Here is a 15,597-nt window from a genome sequence, read left to right on the forward strand (position 1 = left end):
GGTTCTGGTTTAGGTTACCAGGTACATTTTGGAAATGTGAAGCCCTTTAGCAGGAAATACTGTAGGAAGAGCAGGTCTGGGAGTGGACGGTGAAACGAGGGTTTTGGGACAAATAGCCTGAAAATATGATGGGAACATTCGAGAGGCCTGAGGATGCAGTTGGAATAAGGTCTAGAGCTCAGACCTAGAGAACGAATGTTGGCTGGAGTCATCCTGTTCGTGTTCTCTGAAACCATGGGATTAGAGGAGGTAGACTAGGCAGCACCAGAAAAGGGCCAGGTACAGAAGTTTAGCCTAGGAATGCCTAGGGAAGAACGAAGAAGAAGAATCAGAGTGGGAGGCCAAGTCATAGGAGTAATTTAGTAAAAAAAAAGAAATGTTTTATAGCAGCAGAAACGCAGCAGAGTGATATGGGAAGACAAGAGACTGAGACGTTAGCTTGGGTCAGAAGTGGCATTAGGGGTCGCAGGGAAAATGGCGGTGGGGCGGAGGCAGGGCGGGCGCAGACAAGTGCAAAACAAGAAGCGGAAGTGAGAGGGTTATGCCTCCTTCAGAAACCATGGCCTGTTGGTGAAGACCCCACAGAAACCAGCAGTAACGAGAGGGAGGAAGAAGCTCACGGGAAAGGTATGGGGTTTCTTTGGTTTTCGGTCCATTTGTGGTTTTGTTTTGTCTTCTAAACAGAAAGATTTAGGACAATTTTAGATTCAGGAGAAGGAGTGTAGGAAGAGAAGGACTTCAACATACAAGAAACGAGAGGACTGCTCGTTCGAGGTCTGAAACATGAGGGAGACTGGGTTCCCAATTTTCTTCATCTCTTTGTAAGGACGTCCTGTGGTACATAAATCATGTATTTCAGAAATAAATGAATACATAAAACAGTATTAATTCATGATATTTATTACTGGGGTTGTTTACAGAAAAGCCTTTTTCCCACTGTTAATTTAGGCCTAAGAAGAAGGGGTCTGTGTCTCATGTGACCTCCTATTAGAACTTTTATTTTAAAAAATCATAAAACTGTCTATATCTGGGAAGATATTAATATCAATTTTTTTAAAAAGTAGGGAGGGTTGGAGATAGGAGTTTTGCTTTATCCCTTAGTAACTACGACCAAACAAGGTATAGAACTTGGCAGGGTTCTTGCCACAGACGCATCTGGCTCCCGGCTGCAGCTCACAGAGCGGTGTGAAGGGGATGCAAAGGCTTTTAGCTCCCATGGATGGAGCCCCAGGTTCAAGATCTTGATCTCTGAAATTAAAAACAAATTAAGAATTCCACTCATTTACGCTCTAAATTCCCATTCTTTTTCACTGCAATGCTCACAAGTTCTGTTAACTACATTTACCTAGCAGTCGTCTTTTTGATCCAGTCTTCACAGTCAATTTCCCCACAGAATGGAATCTGAGCAATCTAATAGAAAAGAAAAAATATTCTGGGTTTAGAATTCCCTTCCGTAAAAGGAATACCTGAGTTGAAGCAAAAAGGACACGTCTCCCATGGTAGCTGTTTCAGGCCACGGTACCTTTCCAAACCTGCAAGAAACTCTGCTCAGAGGTGTAAGGGATGGGAAAATGTTTTTGTCCCTCTATCCAAAACCCATACACCGTAAAGCAACACGACAAAACATCTTTGCCATACACGTCAATGTCCAAATAAACTGGCTACAACACAGTGCCTGAAGAGAGGAAAGAAAGGATCGGTAGACCTGAGTCCAGCCTCTCACTGTACTGCTCTCATTTCAGATCCGGACACTACCCGCTCTGCCTAGGTGACCAGCTGCAAGTAGGACAGAGGAGAGATGACGAATAGTAAACTGATGTTTAAACTGCCGTTAACGGTAACAATGAACAATCAGGTAAACCTCGCTTTATGCCATACTGCGATAGGCAAGTGAATCACTTTTAAAGTCCAAGGGTACTCAGAGTCAAAAATAATTTGTATCAGAAAAAAATAACCTCTCAAATTTTCCTTTCTAGATCATACAGAATAACGGGCAGAATCAAGAGAGCTGGGATTTTACCCTAATTTTGAAATTCATTGCATATTTGAAACTCTCTAGCTCTGAATCTTCTTTTGTAAAATGAGTGTTGGACTAGACAAGAATTAAGAGTTCTCTCAGCTGTAAACCCTAAACTTTTCATAGCATGTCTACTTCAAAGTGAGGTTTGTATGCAAGAACAATTGTGTAACAATCCTACAGAAAGTTCCTGGAGATCAAGATTAGCAGCGGGGAGATCAAAGATGGGGACAATCCCCAGACATTAGTTTAAAAACAGAAAGTTATCCAGCTCCCTCATCAATTTTTTTTTTTTAATGTTTATTTTTGAGACAGAGACAGAGACAGAGACAGAGAGAGAGACAGAGGGAGTGTGTGTGTGTGTGACCAGGGGAGGGGCAGAGAGAGAGTAGGGGACAGAGGATCTGAAGAGGGCTCTGCAATAACAGCAATGAGCCCAAGCTCAATGCAGGGCTTGAACTCACGAACCGCGAGATTATGACCTGAGCCAAAGTCGGACACTCAACCAACTGAGCCACCGAGGCGCACCCCCTCATCAATTTCTGATCAACTACTTTGAGCCACACATTCCATACTCAAATCATGACCCTCTTGCAAACCCCTTATAAGGCACTGGGAATTTAGTTAAACATACTTTAAAAGGTTTCTCTAAGAAGTAAAGTGAAAGTAACAGTAGGAAATTATAAAAAGAACAAGTAATTCATCAGGTGAACATTCTGCAGGATAAGGAATAGTTAGTTATCTGTCTCTTATTCAACAAAATGTGTTAGCCTAATTCCCAAAATTGATCAACTGTTATTTTGATAATCTGCCTTAAGACAATAAAGAAGTGATAACTTGCTAGGAAAATCCCGGCAGGGTAGTGGGGGGGTGGGAGGGAATGAGTGGGTGAAGAGAAGGTGTAAGGAATGGTATTAGTAAGAATTTTGAAACATTTTAATAAAAATTGTTTATGCGATGAAAGTGGAAGCAAAATAAACTTAGATATATAAGGGCTGAAATAACCCAAAGTTACCCCCCTGTATTGAAATTTGGTAAATCATTAGCATTTGTACAAACAGAAAGCATGAAAAGAATGTACATTCATAAAAGTATTGTTTAAAATTCATTACGAAAAACAGAATGGGAGGAAAACTTGGAACCACTGTCACTGTGCAATGATAAAAATATTAAGACTTAATTACAAAGAGGGTCTTTGGATTATAAATTTAAATTTGGTCTCTTAGAAAATTTTGCTTTTATTTTTAACCCACAACACAACTATATTTTCATTACTTTAACAAATTCTACAGTAAGTGGTCTTATTTTCTTTTTCCCTAAGAAAAAATTACTGAGCCTTGAGAAGGGATTTCTAAAATAATTTTTAAAATTTAAAAATGCCATAGTATGGAAAAATTCAACTGAAGTTATTTAAACTCATAAATGGTAATTTTGTAAAAATGCATGTTTTAATTCTTTGTAGCTTCAAAGTAAAGTGTAGGTGGTAAGACGTGAAATTTCTATTTATGCATATAATTCATTAATATGAAAGGAAAATATATATTTTTAGCCTATTTATTCAACCACAGAAAAGTTTTTAACTTTTACTTTTTATTATTTCTATATGCTTTAAAAAGATACAATTTTCCACAATGTATAATATCTTGAATTCTGAAGCAGAAAATGTTAATGACGAGAAATAGCAATACTCAAAAATCATAGTGATCAACAGATTAGTAACATACATCAAGACTAAAAAAATTATACATAAATAACATTTGTTTTTCATTTAATTATACTTTTGAAAAAATTTACTGAAGTTCTATAAATCAGATCTAATTTTTTTTTCATTTATACCAACAAAGAGTAGAAAATCAAACTTTCACCTACATGCAAGTTCCAAAGATCCCTTTCTCCTTCTCCCCACCTAGTAAATACAGTTTTATTTACAAGAGCCTCAAAGGTTGCTTGACGGTCAGTCAACACACAGAAGGTGACCAACATGAGGGGAGGTGGGGGACAGAACTGGCTACTGATACAAGAAACAAAATCTAATCTCTACATGCTCTTTGGACATACAACTAACATCCCACTTTGTGCTTTAGAATAGATGTTGAAATCTCTAATCTGATATTAGAATAAAAGATATGACTCTACTGATATCTGCTGAGATTCCTTTCTTTGAAAGCAATGGATTAACTGATAAGTTACTCTATTGATTTATTAACTCTTACATAATGTCTTTACCAGACTGGACTGCAAAAGTGACTACTATATTTCCATAATAAATGAAACATTATTATTTTTTTTTTAAGTTTATTTTAAGAGAAACAGAGAGAGAAAGCAAGCAGGAAAGGGACAGAGAGAATCCCAAGCAGGTCCTGTACTCTCAGAGCAGAGCCCGACGCTGGGCTCAATCTCACAAACTGTAAGATCATGACCTGAGCTGAAACCAAGAGTCAGATGCTTAACCAACTGAGCCACCCACCCATGCACCCCAATAAAGGAAATTTTAAAAATTCAGTAATTAATGGAATAAAAATAAAATCATAAATAAATTACAGTGAAAGAAAAAATAAACATTGAATCTTTAGCCTTCTATTGGAAGTATGTAGTCTGAGGGGCTCCTGGGTGGCTCAGTTGGTTAAGCGTCCGACTTCGGCTCAGGTCATGATCTCACAGCTTATGAGTTCGAGCCCCGCATCGCGCTCTGTGCTGGCAGCTCAGAGCCTAGAGCCTGCTTTGGATTCTGTGTTTCCCTCTCTCTGCCCTTTCCCCAGCTCTCTTTCTCTCAAAAATAAACAAACATTAAAAAAAAATTTTTTTTTAATTAAAAAAAAGAAGTACATAATCTGAACCAAGTGACAACTTCCAGAAACCAGAAAGGTGGAAGATCACAAAGGCAATAAACCAAGAATAATAGAAACCTACTGAAGAATTATGGATCTGAAGGGGATTTTAAGATTATCTATCTTGTACTCATTTACAGATTAGTAAACTGAGAGCCAGAGAGATTAACACATTGTCCCAGCTCATGCAATAAAAAACATATTAAGAGGTTATGACCTGGGGCGCCTGGGTGACTCAGTTGGTTAAGTGTCCCACTCGATTTTGGCTCAGGGCATGACCTCACCATTTGTGAGTTCGAGCCCTGCATCAGGGTCTGCGCTGACAGCGCAAAGACTGCTTGGGTTTCTCTCTTACCCTGTCTCTCTGTCCCTCCCCCGCTCTTGCTCTCTCTAAAAATAAATAAACTTAAAAAAAATAATACATAAGAACAAAAATATCCAGAAGAAAGTGCATTAAACTTAGTCAAAATGACATCTAAATTTTAGGACCAAGTTTGCCTCTGCAGAGCTCGGGGTAATTCATTTAGACTCTGGCCCATGGTTTTCTCATTCATACAGAATGAATGCTGTTTAGCCAGTATTTAAAGTGAGAGAAAAAGTTTTTACATAATCAGTTCACAGTGTTATCCAGAAATGATATAATGCTGTAATGCTTTAGGAAAGCCAATGGAAAACAGGATAAAATGTGGAGTAATATATAATCCTGTTGCGTGACTGGCCTTATAAAAGGGATTAATATCATGCATAAATTCAGTGAGTCTTAAAATACCATTACTGAAATATTTTATATTCAAAACTTTCCAGAAGTCTCTTACCTTCCCAGAATCTAGCATCTTCTGAAAGTCTTCCATTGTATTAGCCACGACCATATGAGTCTTAAGGTCTTCAGAAGCCCTATCAAAACATAATTGAAAAAGAATATATTTTTTCTTACTAATATGACAAAGTTTTCTTTAAAAAATAAGCATAATCTAACAAAAGAGCAATTACCTAGAAGTGAGAACTTCTCAATTTGAATCTCCACTTTGTCACTAACAGCAACACGCAGTAAGTCTCAGTCAACTCATCATTGTATTACCATTAACACTAAATGAAAGGGGAATTTCCCAAGCATAAAAACAGGTAATACTTTTTTTTTTTTTTTAAGTTTGATTTATTTAAGTCACTTCAACATGGGGCTTGAACTCATGACCCTGAGATCAAGTCACAGGCTCTCCCACTGAGCCAGCCAGGTGCTCTAATTACTTTTGTTACTGCCATTAAATCTCTACTAACCAACATTCTATTCCTGTCTATACCACTACCATCTATGAGAGTCTGTATCATTTTTTAAACCTCTTTGGTCTTAGTTTTCCTTTCCACAAAACTGGAAAAACACTCAAGTAATCTAACTACCATATAGGATTATTGTAAGAATCGAACACAAAGGCATGAGCATGTTTTAAAAAAGGAAAAACAATAAATACACAATATTCGAGCGGTTATCGTATACTACATAACTCCCTTATAAGAACTTCTAAACTACATTTAGAAATGGAAATAAGTATTTATTCTCTTCCACATTCAAAGCCACACAATACATGAGGACCACTCATGGGTGGTGACAAAGAAAGAGAAAGCATATGCTTCTTTTCTGACTCTCAGGTCTAAGACCATGTGAATTCTGTGCCAGTGCCTGCTAGCTCTCCACCAAATCCCCTCCTGTGGACTTCTTCATATTGAGATAAGCTTATGTGAGTAAGTTACAGCCAATGAGATCGAGAAAAACGAATACACACTTCCCAGGCTTAAGACTTAGGTGGGAAAAAAGTGCACCTTTATGCAACCTACACTGTTAACAAATTTACTGAATAAAAATGCCAGTGAAAAAAAACTGCTTTTTAGCCACTAAAGCAGTTTTGCAACCAGGCGTGTGCATCTGAAATCACACAGAGAACACTTTAATACTACAGATAACCAGAATCTATCTTAAAACCTGTCAGGCTCAGGTATCTTTCTGTTCCCAAAGTTCCCAGGTGACTCTGAAGAGAATCCCTAGAAAAGAACCACTGTCCTAAATACATTACTTACTTACTTTTTAATGTTTTATTTATTTTTGAGTGAGAGTGCGTGCGCTCAAGTGGACGGGCAGAGAGAGACTGGGACAGAGAATCTGAGGCGGGCTCTGCACCGACATCAGAGTCCTATGCGGGGCTCGAACTCACAAACCGTGAGATCATAACCCAAGTCAAAGTCAGACACTTAACCAACTGAGTCCCCCAGGCACCCCCAAATGCACAGCAGCATTAAATGGCAGCAACAGAGACGGGCAGCCTTCTGATCTTTCACCTCTGACAGTATTACCTGTTCTGAGTTCAGATGGACTTCAAATGCACTATTCATTAGCTGGTTAAGTAAATCCTTGAAGTCAAGAGACTCATTATCATTCCATTTTAGGGCAAGCAAGCCCAGAGAAATGAAACCACTTGCCCAAAAACGTAAGCAAGCACCAATGCCACAGCTAAAATTAGTTCTTTCCTTAAATGCATGATTTATGGGAGCCTAATGAGTCCGGCACAAGGCATCAGAAGATATAGGAATAAACACGATGCAGGCACTACCTTCCCCCAAACTGAACCTCCATCCCCAGGGGCAGTGGGCCTTTCTCTCTGCCTCGGGTGGGTAGGAGAGAAAATATGGTGCCACACACACACACCAATCTTCTAGTGCCTCTGACTTGGAACCCCTGATTCTAGAAGACCCCTCTCCACAGGTCAGGGCAGCCCTGAAGCTTCCTCTCATCCCGGACCTACAATCGCAACCGAAAGGTTCTTAGCCTTGGCCACAGGTCATCACCACGTGGGGAGCTTTTAATACTACAGCTGCCAGGCTCACTCTAGACCTACTAAATTAATATTTCTAGGGAGGGTTCTAGGCACTGGTATTTTTTAAAGCTTCCTGGCTGCTGCTAATGTCTACCCACACAGGTGACAATCAGTGCCTTAATCCCCCAAATTCATATGTCATAAAAGCCTGCATCTAAAGTTAACCCCAATTAGTCCATGGGACAGAGAGGCCACTGCTGCAAACCTATTAAGCAGAAAGCTCTTGGAAAAATCATCATGCTACCAGTCAAAAACACAAAGAGAAACGTAAATGAAGAACCATGGGAGCTCAGAGAGAAAGATGGCTTCCAGTTGGGGCGCTCAAAAAATCCCTCAGTAAGTTCTCAAAAGCTGAACAGGATTTCAAGATCAGAAACAAAAGCAATTCTAAGGACTAACTTTGTAAAAAGGTTCACATGGATGTCTTCCAAAACAGCTTGAAGTTTAGTCTCAGCCTCATTATCAGCAAATGTCAGCTTTTCTCCAGTATCTCGTCTGACAGCTACAAACTGATGGCTCTTCATATCACGTGGCCCAACTTCAAGTCTGATCGGAACTCCCTAGAAAACAAAAAAGACAGTTAAAATGATACATGCATGTCTCCACTCGAAGATAAAGAATTATTTCATGGCTTTATCTACCATAAATCATAAAAAACCCCAAAATCAAAGGCATTAACAAATAAAGGCAGCAGGCAATATTCCTAAGATACTAAGGTGATCTCCAAAAAGAACGTATGAACCTAAGAAAAGATGTAGTGCCCAAGTGGTTTTGAGCTAATAAAGTGTTTAATGGAGAAACAGGAGGGTAGTGCTGTCTAGATCAGTATTCTTGACTCTTCTCAAATGACAGCACGCACAGAAAGTTACATTTGTGTGGCACGAGCTGGTAAACCGAGAAGGCTTCTTGAACCTAAGGCCACCAAACCATTGATTAGCATACCTTGGCACATCTGGGACTCTTATGGGGCACAATGGTATACTCTGGTTGGTCTCAGGTCTGGACACTCTACTGTGCAGCAGAATCTCTGAAGGCTTGTTAAAGCAGAGACTGCAAATTCTCTACCCCCAGAATTTCTTATTACACTAGGCCCAGGAATGGGGCCTAAAGATTCATATTTCTCACAAGTTCTCAAGTGATGCTGGCACTGCTGGTCCTGGGGCTACACTCTGGGAACTGCTCCCCTATTCAATACCTTTGGATTTTACAAAGACGCTTAAGGACTAAATGCAACTTTAAGCCTGTGAACGTTCAACCCTCATGAATGCTCCAGGAGGGGATTAAGGCTCAGGGAAACCTTATTTTTAGGGTAGAGTACCTTACCTGATAAACAGTAGGGTTTTTTTCCAAACTTTTTTTTTTTTTTTTTTTTGAGTAAATGAGCTCTAAAACTAATTTGGGGTTTTCAAATTTAAGTTAGGCAACCTCTACATATACGGTTTTGCTGTTAGTAGTCCTCCAAATCAAAGCCACAGGAAAATTTTAAATGTTATTCTAGAAAAAATGATTTACCTTTAGAGAAGACTTGTTTTATAAAATAATGAACACCATCAAATTGTTGTATACTAAGTATGACATTATTTCATTGTTTTCCTTTATTTACCCAATGTACATGCATGTGTAACAGTGTTGAGTGTAATGAGATTTACAAGAGGGATAAAAAACAGATCCTGTCCTCCAGGAGCTTCCCATTTGCCAGGCAAATAAGGCACGCATACAGACAGTAAGTACAGAAAATCAGAAGTGGGAGACCACCCTCAGCTGGAAAAGAGAAGAACGTTACTAAAGAAGGCAAAAATTAATGAGGGATTTCATCAAAACTGAAGAACATTCTATGAAATAAATGACCTATATTTACAAAAATGCCCATTTCATGAATGGCAAAGAAAGGCTGATGAACTACTCCTGATGAAAGGAAACTAAAATGACACTGACAACTAACAGCAATAGATGGATCCTATACTGGACAAGGAGAGCCGTGGCAGCCCAAGGCAGGGCGTCAGAGCCTGAGTGGGGCGAGAGGGCCTGAGAAGAGCCTGGCATGGAGTGACACCACCCTTGTGGGATGGGAAGGGCATTCACGTGGGGAGTGGGTGGCAAAGGCAGAGAGAGACTGGTTGCATACAGAGGGGCTGATCAAATAAATCAAGGTATTAAGGATAACTGGAGCTAGGTGTTTCACTGTCAGAGAAGGGAGTGAAAACCTGGAATGGGAGAAAACTAGAATGAGTCCTGCTTTTTTACTGGAATTGAAAGTATTAATGTGAACTCCCGGTTATCAAATTACATAGATATAGAAACATAGACGTAAATTTGTGTGTGTGTGTGTGTGTGTGTGTGTGTGTGCGTGCGTGTGTGCGTGCACATCCCCAGTCTGCAGCCCCGTCTACTGAGAAGGTCTGGAAAGAGGGACAGCTCAAAAGTGATGAGTGCATCCAGCACAAAATACCATCTCTGCTCAGAGAACCAGGGCTTCTGTGAGATACGACTAATTCTAGTACCAGACAGCAAGGAAACGCTCAAAAGTCAGCTTTAAGGGATTTTATGAGTCGTATCAAAGATACTTTGAGCCTCAAAATAATGATTGTACTAGATTATAATCCACTGAATGACATGAGAAACCATGGCTCCACAAAAATATTTTTTTAAAAACAAAAATATGTATTATTTAATTGATTAAAAGGTGAACGTGGAATGTGCTGTGTCAAGATCGTGATAATCAAAGAAAAGCCTAAGGAATTATTCCAGAGTAAAAAAGACTAACAAGATGTGATAACTACATGTAGCTCAGTTTTGAACCAGATCCTTCTGCTATGAAAGACACTAGGGGACAACTCAGAAAATTCGATGGGGTTCAAAAACTCACTGGTAATGGATCAATGTTAACTCTCCAATTTTGTGTTCATAGAGTGAAGAGGGATCAGGCTAGAATCTTACTTTCAACTGGTTCAGGAAGGAAAAATTAATTTTTTGTACTATACATGCTTGTCACAAAATTGAGACTGTCTGGGGTGCCTGGGTGGCTCAGCTGGTTAAGCGTCTGACTTCAGCTCAGGGCATGATCTCACGGTTCGTAGGTTCGAGCCCCGCGGCGTTGAGCTCTGTGCTGACAGCTCAGAACCTAGAGCCCGCTTCGGATTCTGTGTCTCCCTCTCTCTCTGGCCCTCCCCTGCCCGTGCTCTGTTGTTCTCTCTCTCTCTCTCAAAAATAAATTAAAACATTACAAAACACATTAAAAAAATTTATGATTGTTTCATGATAGCAAATTTTACAACCGAGGTGGAAGAAATAGCACAAGCAAAGACATAGAGGTGGAAAAGAGACTGTCTGAGAACAGAGACAAGGATGTATGAAAGGAGGTTAACAAAAAATAACAGCTAGAAAGATAATCTGAGGCCAAACCATAGCAGAGGCATAGATTTTGTTGATAGTTTTTTTCTAAGTAACAAGTTACGAATTTACTCATAAAAGGCTGTTTGCTTGTTTTTCTTTTCAATAGCAACACAACATGATCCAACACAGTAAAAGGAAAAGTACTGAATTCACTCACATTATTTTCCCCCTTTCTATTTTCCTACTACAGGAAGAGGTATTAAGGAAGTTGTGGGGGGTCGCAGGGTCTGGTCTCACCACCAAACCGTACCCCCAGTTATTCAACTGAGTCTCACAGTACATATCCCGCACCACCCCCACCGCCTCTCTATATAAAATTAATTACTACCAAATGAGTATGAATCTAGATCTTTCAAAATACTTTCTTTTCTCAGGAATCCTAGGACTAAATGGAGATTAAAATGGCATTAAAAAGTGCCATCAATACTTTTCACTAACTGGAGAACTCTCTTGGTGTGCCTTAGTTTTCGGAATCATGTTTGGAACACAGGGGCTTTGTTTTCTTTCCTGAGAACTGTAGACAAGGAAGCTGTGGGGGAGCCAACTCCTACTAAGAGGTCCCCTTCACGGTACAGGTTCAGCAGGATATGAAAAAGAAGAGTGACGGGGACAAAGTCAAGTCGGTTCTAAGAGAAGAAGGGAGAACAAAGGGGAACAACACAGAAGGGAGAAGGGAATACGGATGCCTTTTTTTCCCCTTTCAATCCAGCCAGCAGCAGAGTAAGTTTCTCCTCTAAGTACTCATGGGCTCAGACGAGCTGCCACCAGAATCACACAACAGTTACTTCTAAGTAAGCAAAAAACACTGCAGGTAAAGGCAAGTCATGCAGAGAAAACATTTATCTTTAAAGTCTTCATTAAACGTAGGAGAGTAAGTAAAGGAAAAAGCATTTTACACAGAAGGGAAGCAGAATGAATATAACTACTAAGTTTTAGCACAGAAGATTTACCTTAGGGGCCAGTTAAAATAAAGTGGGCCGTTAATAGCAATTTGGGGAACCCTATGTGTGTTCACACCGAATAATCCCCCTCCTGCTGAGCTTCCACACTTGGGACCAGCTTGCAGCTGCAGTGTCACTACTCTTCTTGCATGTTTCCTGGATTGTAAGTTTATAAATTCTCGACTCCTCACTGCTAAATCTAATATGATTCCCTTGTTAAATAAAGCATATGAAATCAAGTTAAATCCCAGAAGTTTACAAAATGGAATTAACAGTATAGATTATTCTACTAATGACAATGTGCAATAAATGAAATTCGTCTTAAAACATTAAGCCAGAATTTAGCCTTGAATATACAAAATAAAAACCAACAAATTGGTGTTGAAAAACAATGTGGTGTGAAAAACCAAATACGATGATAATCTCTCATGTTTTACAATGTCAGCTAGGTGATAACCATGCACCGTTATTCTGACAGTCTTACTGTTTAAATAGCTTAAATATTTAAATAGCTTATTATTATATGAATTCTTGGTGTAAACATTTTTGTATAACAGTCTTAAGTTTATTAATCATATAGAAGGTCTTTAAGATCATTTTTATTCTAACGATAAAAATAAGCTTCCACAGAAAAGATTTTAAATTTAGAAAATATGTAAGCTTTAGGTATCCCTCGCTGTAACAAAGATCTGGACTTTGTCTAAGTGAAGTTTAAGTGAAGAAGAAAAAAAACAACTATCCAAACAGAGAAATGTAATGAGAAGCCTTATGTCTCACAAAAGCATATGCATAAAGAAGCTCTAACTCCAAACTGGGAGTGTGGAAGGGAAAGATACAACTGAAGAATTTACCTTGAGCTCCCAGTGGTTGAACTTCCAACCTGGAGAATAGTTATCTCGCAAATCAACTCTAACTCGAATATTAACACTCAGTAACCGCCTTCGATAATCATTGCATTTCGCAAGCAGAGCATCTCGGTCTTCTTCAGAAAGTGCATTTGTAATGCCACAAGGAATAACCACCACCTAGAACCAGCACAATGTCACAAATTTATACAAAGAAACAGTGTACAAAGGTAATGAAGTCTTACCGCTGCGGGACACCCAGATGTCAAAACCAACTAGGGACTATAAATTTTAACACGGATCAACTTATGTGATTTCTCATCTCCACTGAACGTGTAGCACTCAGCTGCATTACTTTTCTATGCTAAATGCATTTTTACTTGACCTACTATATTTCATTAAACCTATTGTAAGTCATTTCAAAAAATGATTTCTAAAAGAGTTTTACGTAGAAAGCAGCTAAAAATTATGAGCAAAAAAAAAACAATAACAGAAATGATACACGTAGTTACACAATACTAACAGATCATACTCTATGTTGTTTCTATATTAGCAAAATCTACCTGAATGATACTCAGAAAATCACCCTTTCAAATTTCCTTTAGTAAACAGGGCTTGTATTTTATAAAAGGAATGATAAGCAGAAATATTTTCCTTACCTGAACACAAGCTACACGGGGTGGTAATACTAAGCCCATGTTGTCCCCATGAACCATGGTCATAACACCAATAGTGCGAGTTGTCAGGCCCCAGGAGTTCTGATAGGCAAACTGCTTCTCTCCTGGTGTCTTTGGATCTTCAAAAATAATTTCAAACATTTTGGAAAAATTCTGCCCTAAATGATGTGATGTTGCTCCCTAAAAATAGAAATATAAGCTTTAATTTTAATAACCCCAATCATGCCTCTGAAAATGATTTCTATAAGATCACACACTCAAAATGACACTAGATATATAAACTTAGCTTCTTTGATTTTTTTATATTAAGTAAATTCTTAAAGCATAAATGATACAACAAAGAGACTAGGATTAGTCAAAAAAACACTACAGAAGTGTATTTGCTGGGAGCAGTCCCTTTCATAGGATTAATTTCAACTACAAAGGCTAAAAAAGAATCCGTGCTTTGGTAATTCAGGATACAAGCCTTTGCTTAACTAAGTGACCTCAGAGATTTAGAGAAGAATGGGACAGAGAAGCCTGAAATTATATGGTCTAGGAGGCACATGAAATGTACTGATTTGTTTGAAAATGGTCTACTTCTCTGACAACCTGCAGTCTGTTGGATGTGCCCAGAGGCTATGCTCATAGTCCCTATGAACCGTTTGTGCACTTTGCTGATACCTGGATGGCTCTTCCACTAGCAGATATAAATGCTTCTACAGTAGTTGTATAGTCTCCTCCTGCAAATTTTTCTTTTTCAGTCTTTCTGCCTTTTACAACAGGAATTGCCAGGAGCTCTTCGTACACCTGAGCATATAAGTCAAGTATCTGCAAGACCTGTAACAACATTTTAAATGTGAAAGCGATCAAAATTCATGGTGTATTTATTTCTTAAAGGTCTATAAAACTGTACTATTTAAAACTAAATGTGATGGAACAAGCATCTCAAACAATAAATACCTTTTTTTTTACGGGAAGGCTAAAGCAGCTAGTGTGTATTTATTATGGAAAAACATTCAACCAAGTAGGGTAAAAGAAACTGAATAATTTTTTTAAATGTTCATAAGTTTAGAATACAAGAAAAATAGGGGCACCGGGTGGCTTAAGCTTCCAACTTCAGCTCAGGTCATGATCTCACAGTTCGTGGGTTCGAGCCCCGCGTCGGGCTCTGTGCTGACAGCTCAGACCCTGGAGCCTGCTTCAGATTTGGGTCTCTGTCTCTCTCTCTGACCCTCTCCTGTTCATGCTCTGTCTGTCTGTCTGTCTCTCTCTCAAAAATAAACATAAATTTTTAAAAATTAAAAAAAAATAAAAAGAAACATTTATGAAAGATATAAAAATATATAGTAACCAGGGTGAAAATCTTCTGAAGAATAATTAATTTCACCCCTGGGATTATAATTTCCTCTATACATGGAAGTCCGAAAAAACTTTCATTTGAAAATATAAGGGCTGCCTGAGTGGCTAGCCGGTCAAGCATCTGACTCTGGATTTCCACTGAGGTCATGATCTTGCACATCGTGAGATCAAGCCCCACGTTGGGCTCCATGTGACAGCACCGACCCTCCTTGGGATTCTCTCTCTCTCCCTCTCTCTTTGGCCCTCCCCACTCGTGTTCTCTAAATAAATAAGTAAATAACTTGCTTTTTTTTTTCTTTTAACAAGTAATACATAAATTTTAAGTAACAAAACAATTATACCAGTAAATTATCTTTTAAAGTTATTTTGAGATCAGATTATATTTCAACTTGTATTTATTTGTTGAATGATTTCTATACAAATAGACAGCACTGTATTACTTACAGCTGGGGGAAAAAAAAAGCACAGCCTGGACAAAGAAATGGAACATAATTAATATGGAAGATAACTTTTTATACCTCTTCTGCTGCTTCTTCAAATGTAGCAAATGCACTGTGCCCTTCCTGCCAAAGGAATTCGCGAGTACGTAGGAAAGGTTGAGGATGTTTGAACTCCCAACGCTGGAAGAGGCAGGAATATAATTTCACCATTATGGAGAGCATTTCAATTTTTATTAACAATTTCATGTGGT

General features: G+C 38.7%; 1 protein-coding gene across 2 annotated transcripts in view; it reads right to left on the reverse strand.

The window, feature by feature from the left end:
- Positions 1 to 884: 884 nt before the first annotated feature.
- Positions 885 to 15,597, reverse strand: part of EPRS1 (glutamyl-prolyl-tRNA synthetase 1) — a 71,733-nt gene continuing 57,020 nt past the window's right edge. For both annotated transcript variants that reach the window (XM_049634566.1, XM_049634567.1), the window contains 8 exons: positions 15,425 to 15,526; positions 14,229 to 14,384; positions 13,548 to 13,745; positions 12,895 to 13,068; positions 8,109 to 8,269; positions 5,661 to 5,739; positions 1,346 to 1,410; positions 885 to 1,248 (listed from right to left, as the gene is read on the reverse strand). In XM_049634566.1, coding sequence (XP_049490523.1) covers positions 1,098 to 1,248; positions 1,346 to 1,410; positions 5,661 to 5,739; positions 8,109 to 8,269; positions 12,895 to 13,068; positions 13,548 to 13,745; positions 14,229 to 14,384; positions 15,425 to 15,526 — 1,086 coding nt within the window. In that variant the 3' untranslated portion in view covers positions 885 to 1,097. The remainder of the gene's footprint in view (positions 1,249 to 1,345; positions 1,411 to 5,660; positions 5,740 to 8,108; positions 8,270 to 12,894; positions 13,069 to 13,547; positions 13,746 to 14,228; positions 14,385 to 15,424; positions 15,527 to 15,597) is intronic.

The sequence above is a fragment of the Panthera uncia genome, chromosome F1, assembly GCF_023721935.1.
Source record: "Panthera uncia isolate 11264 chromosome F1, Puncia_PCG_1.0, whole genome shotgun sequence".
NCBI classification, from domain to species: domain Eukaryota; kingdom Metazoa; phylum Chordata; class Mammalia; order Carnivora; family Felidae; genus Panthera; species Panthera uncia.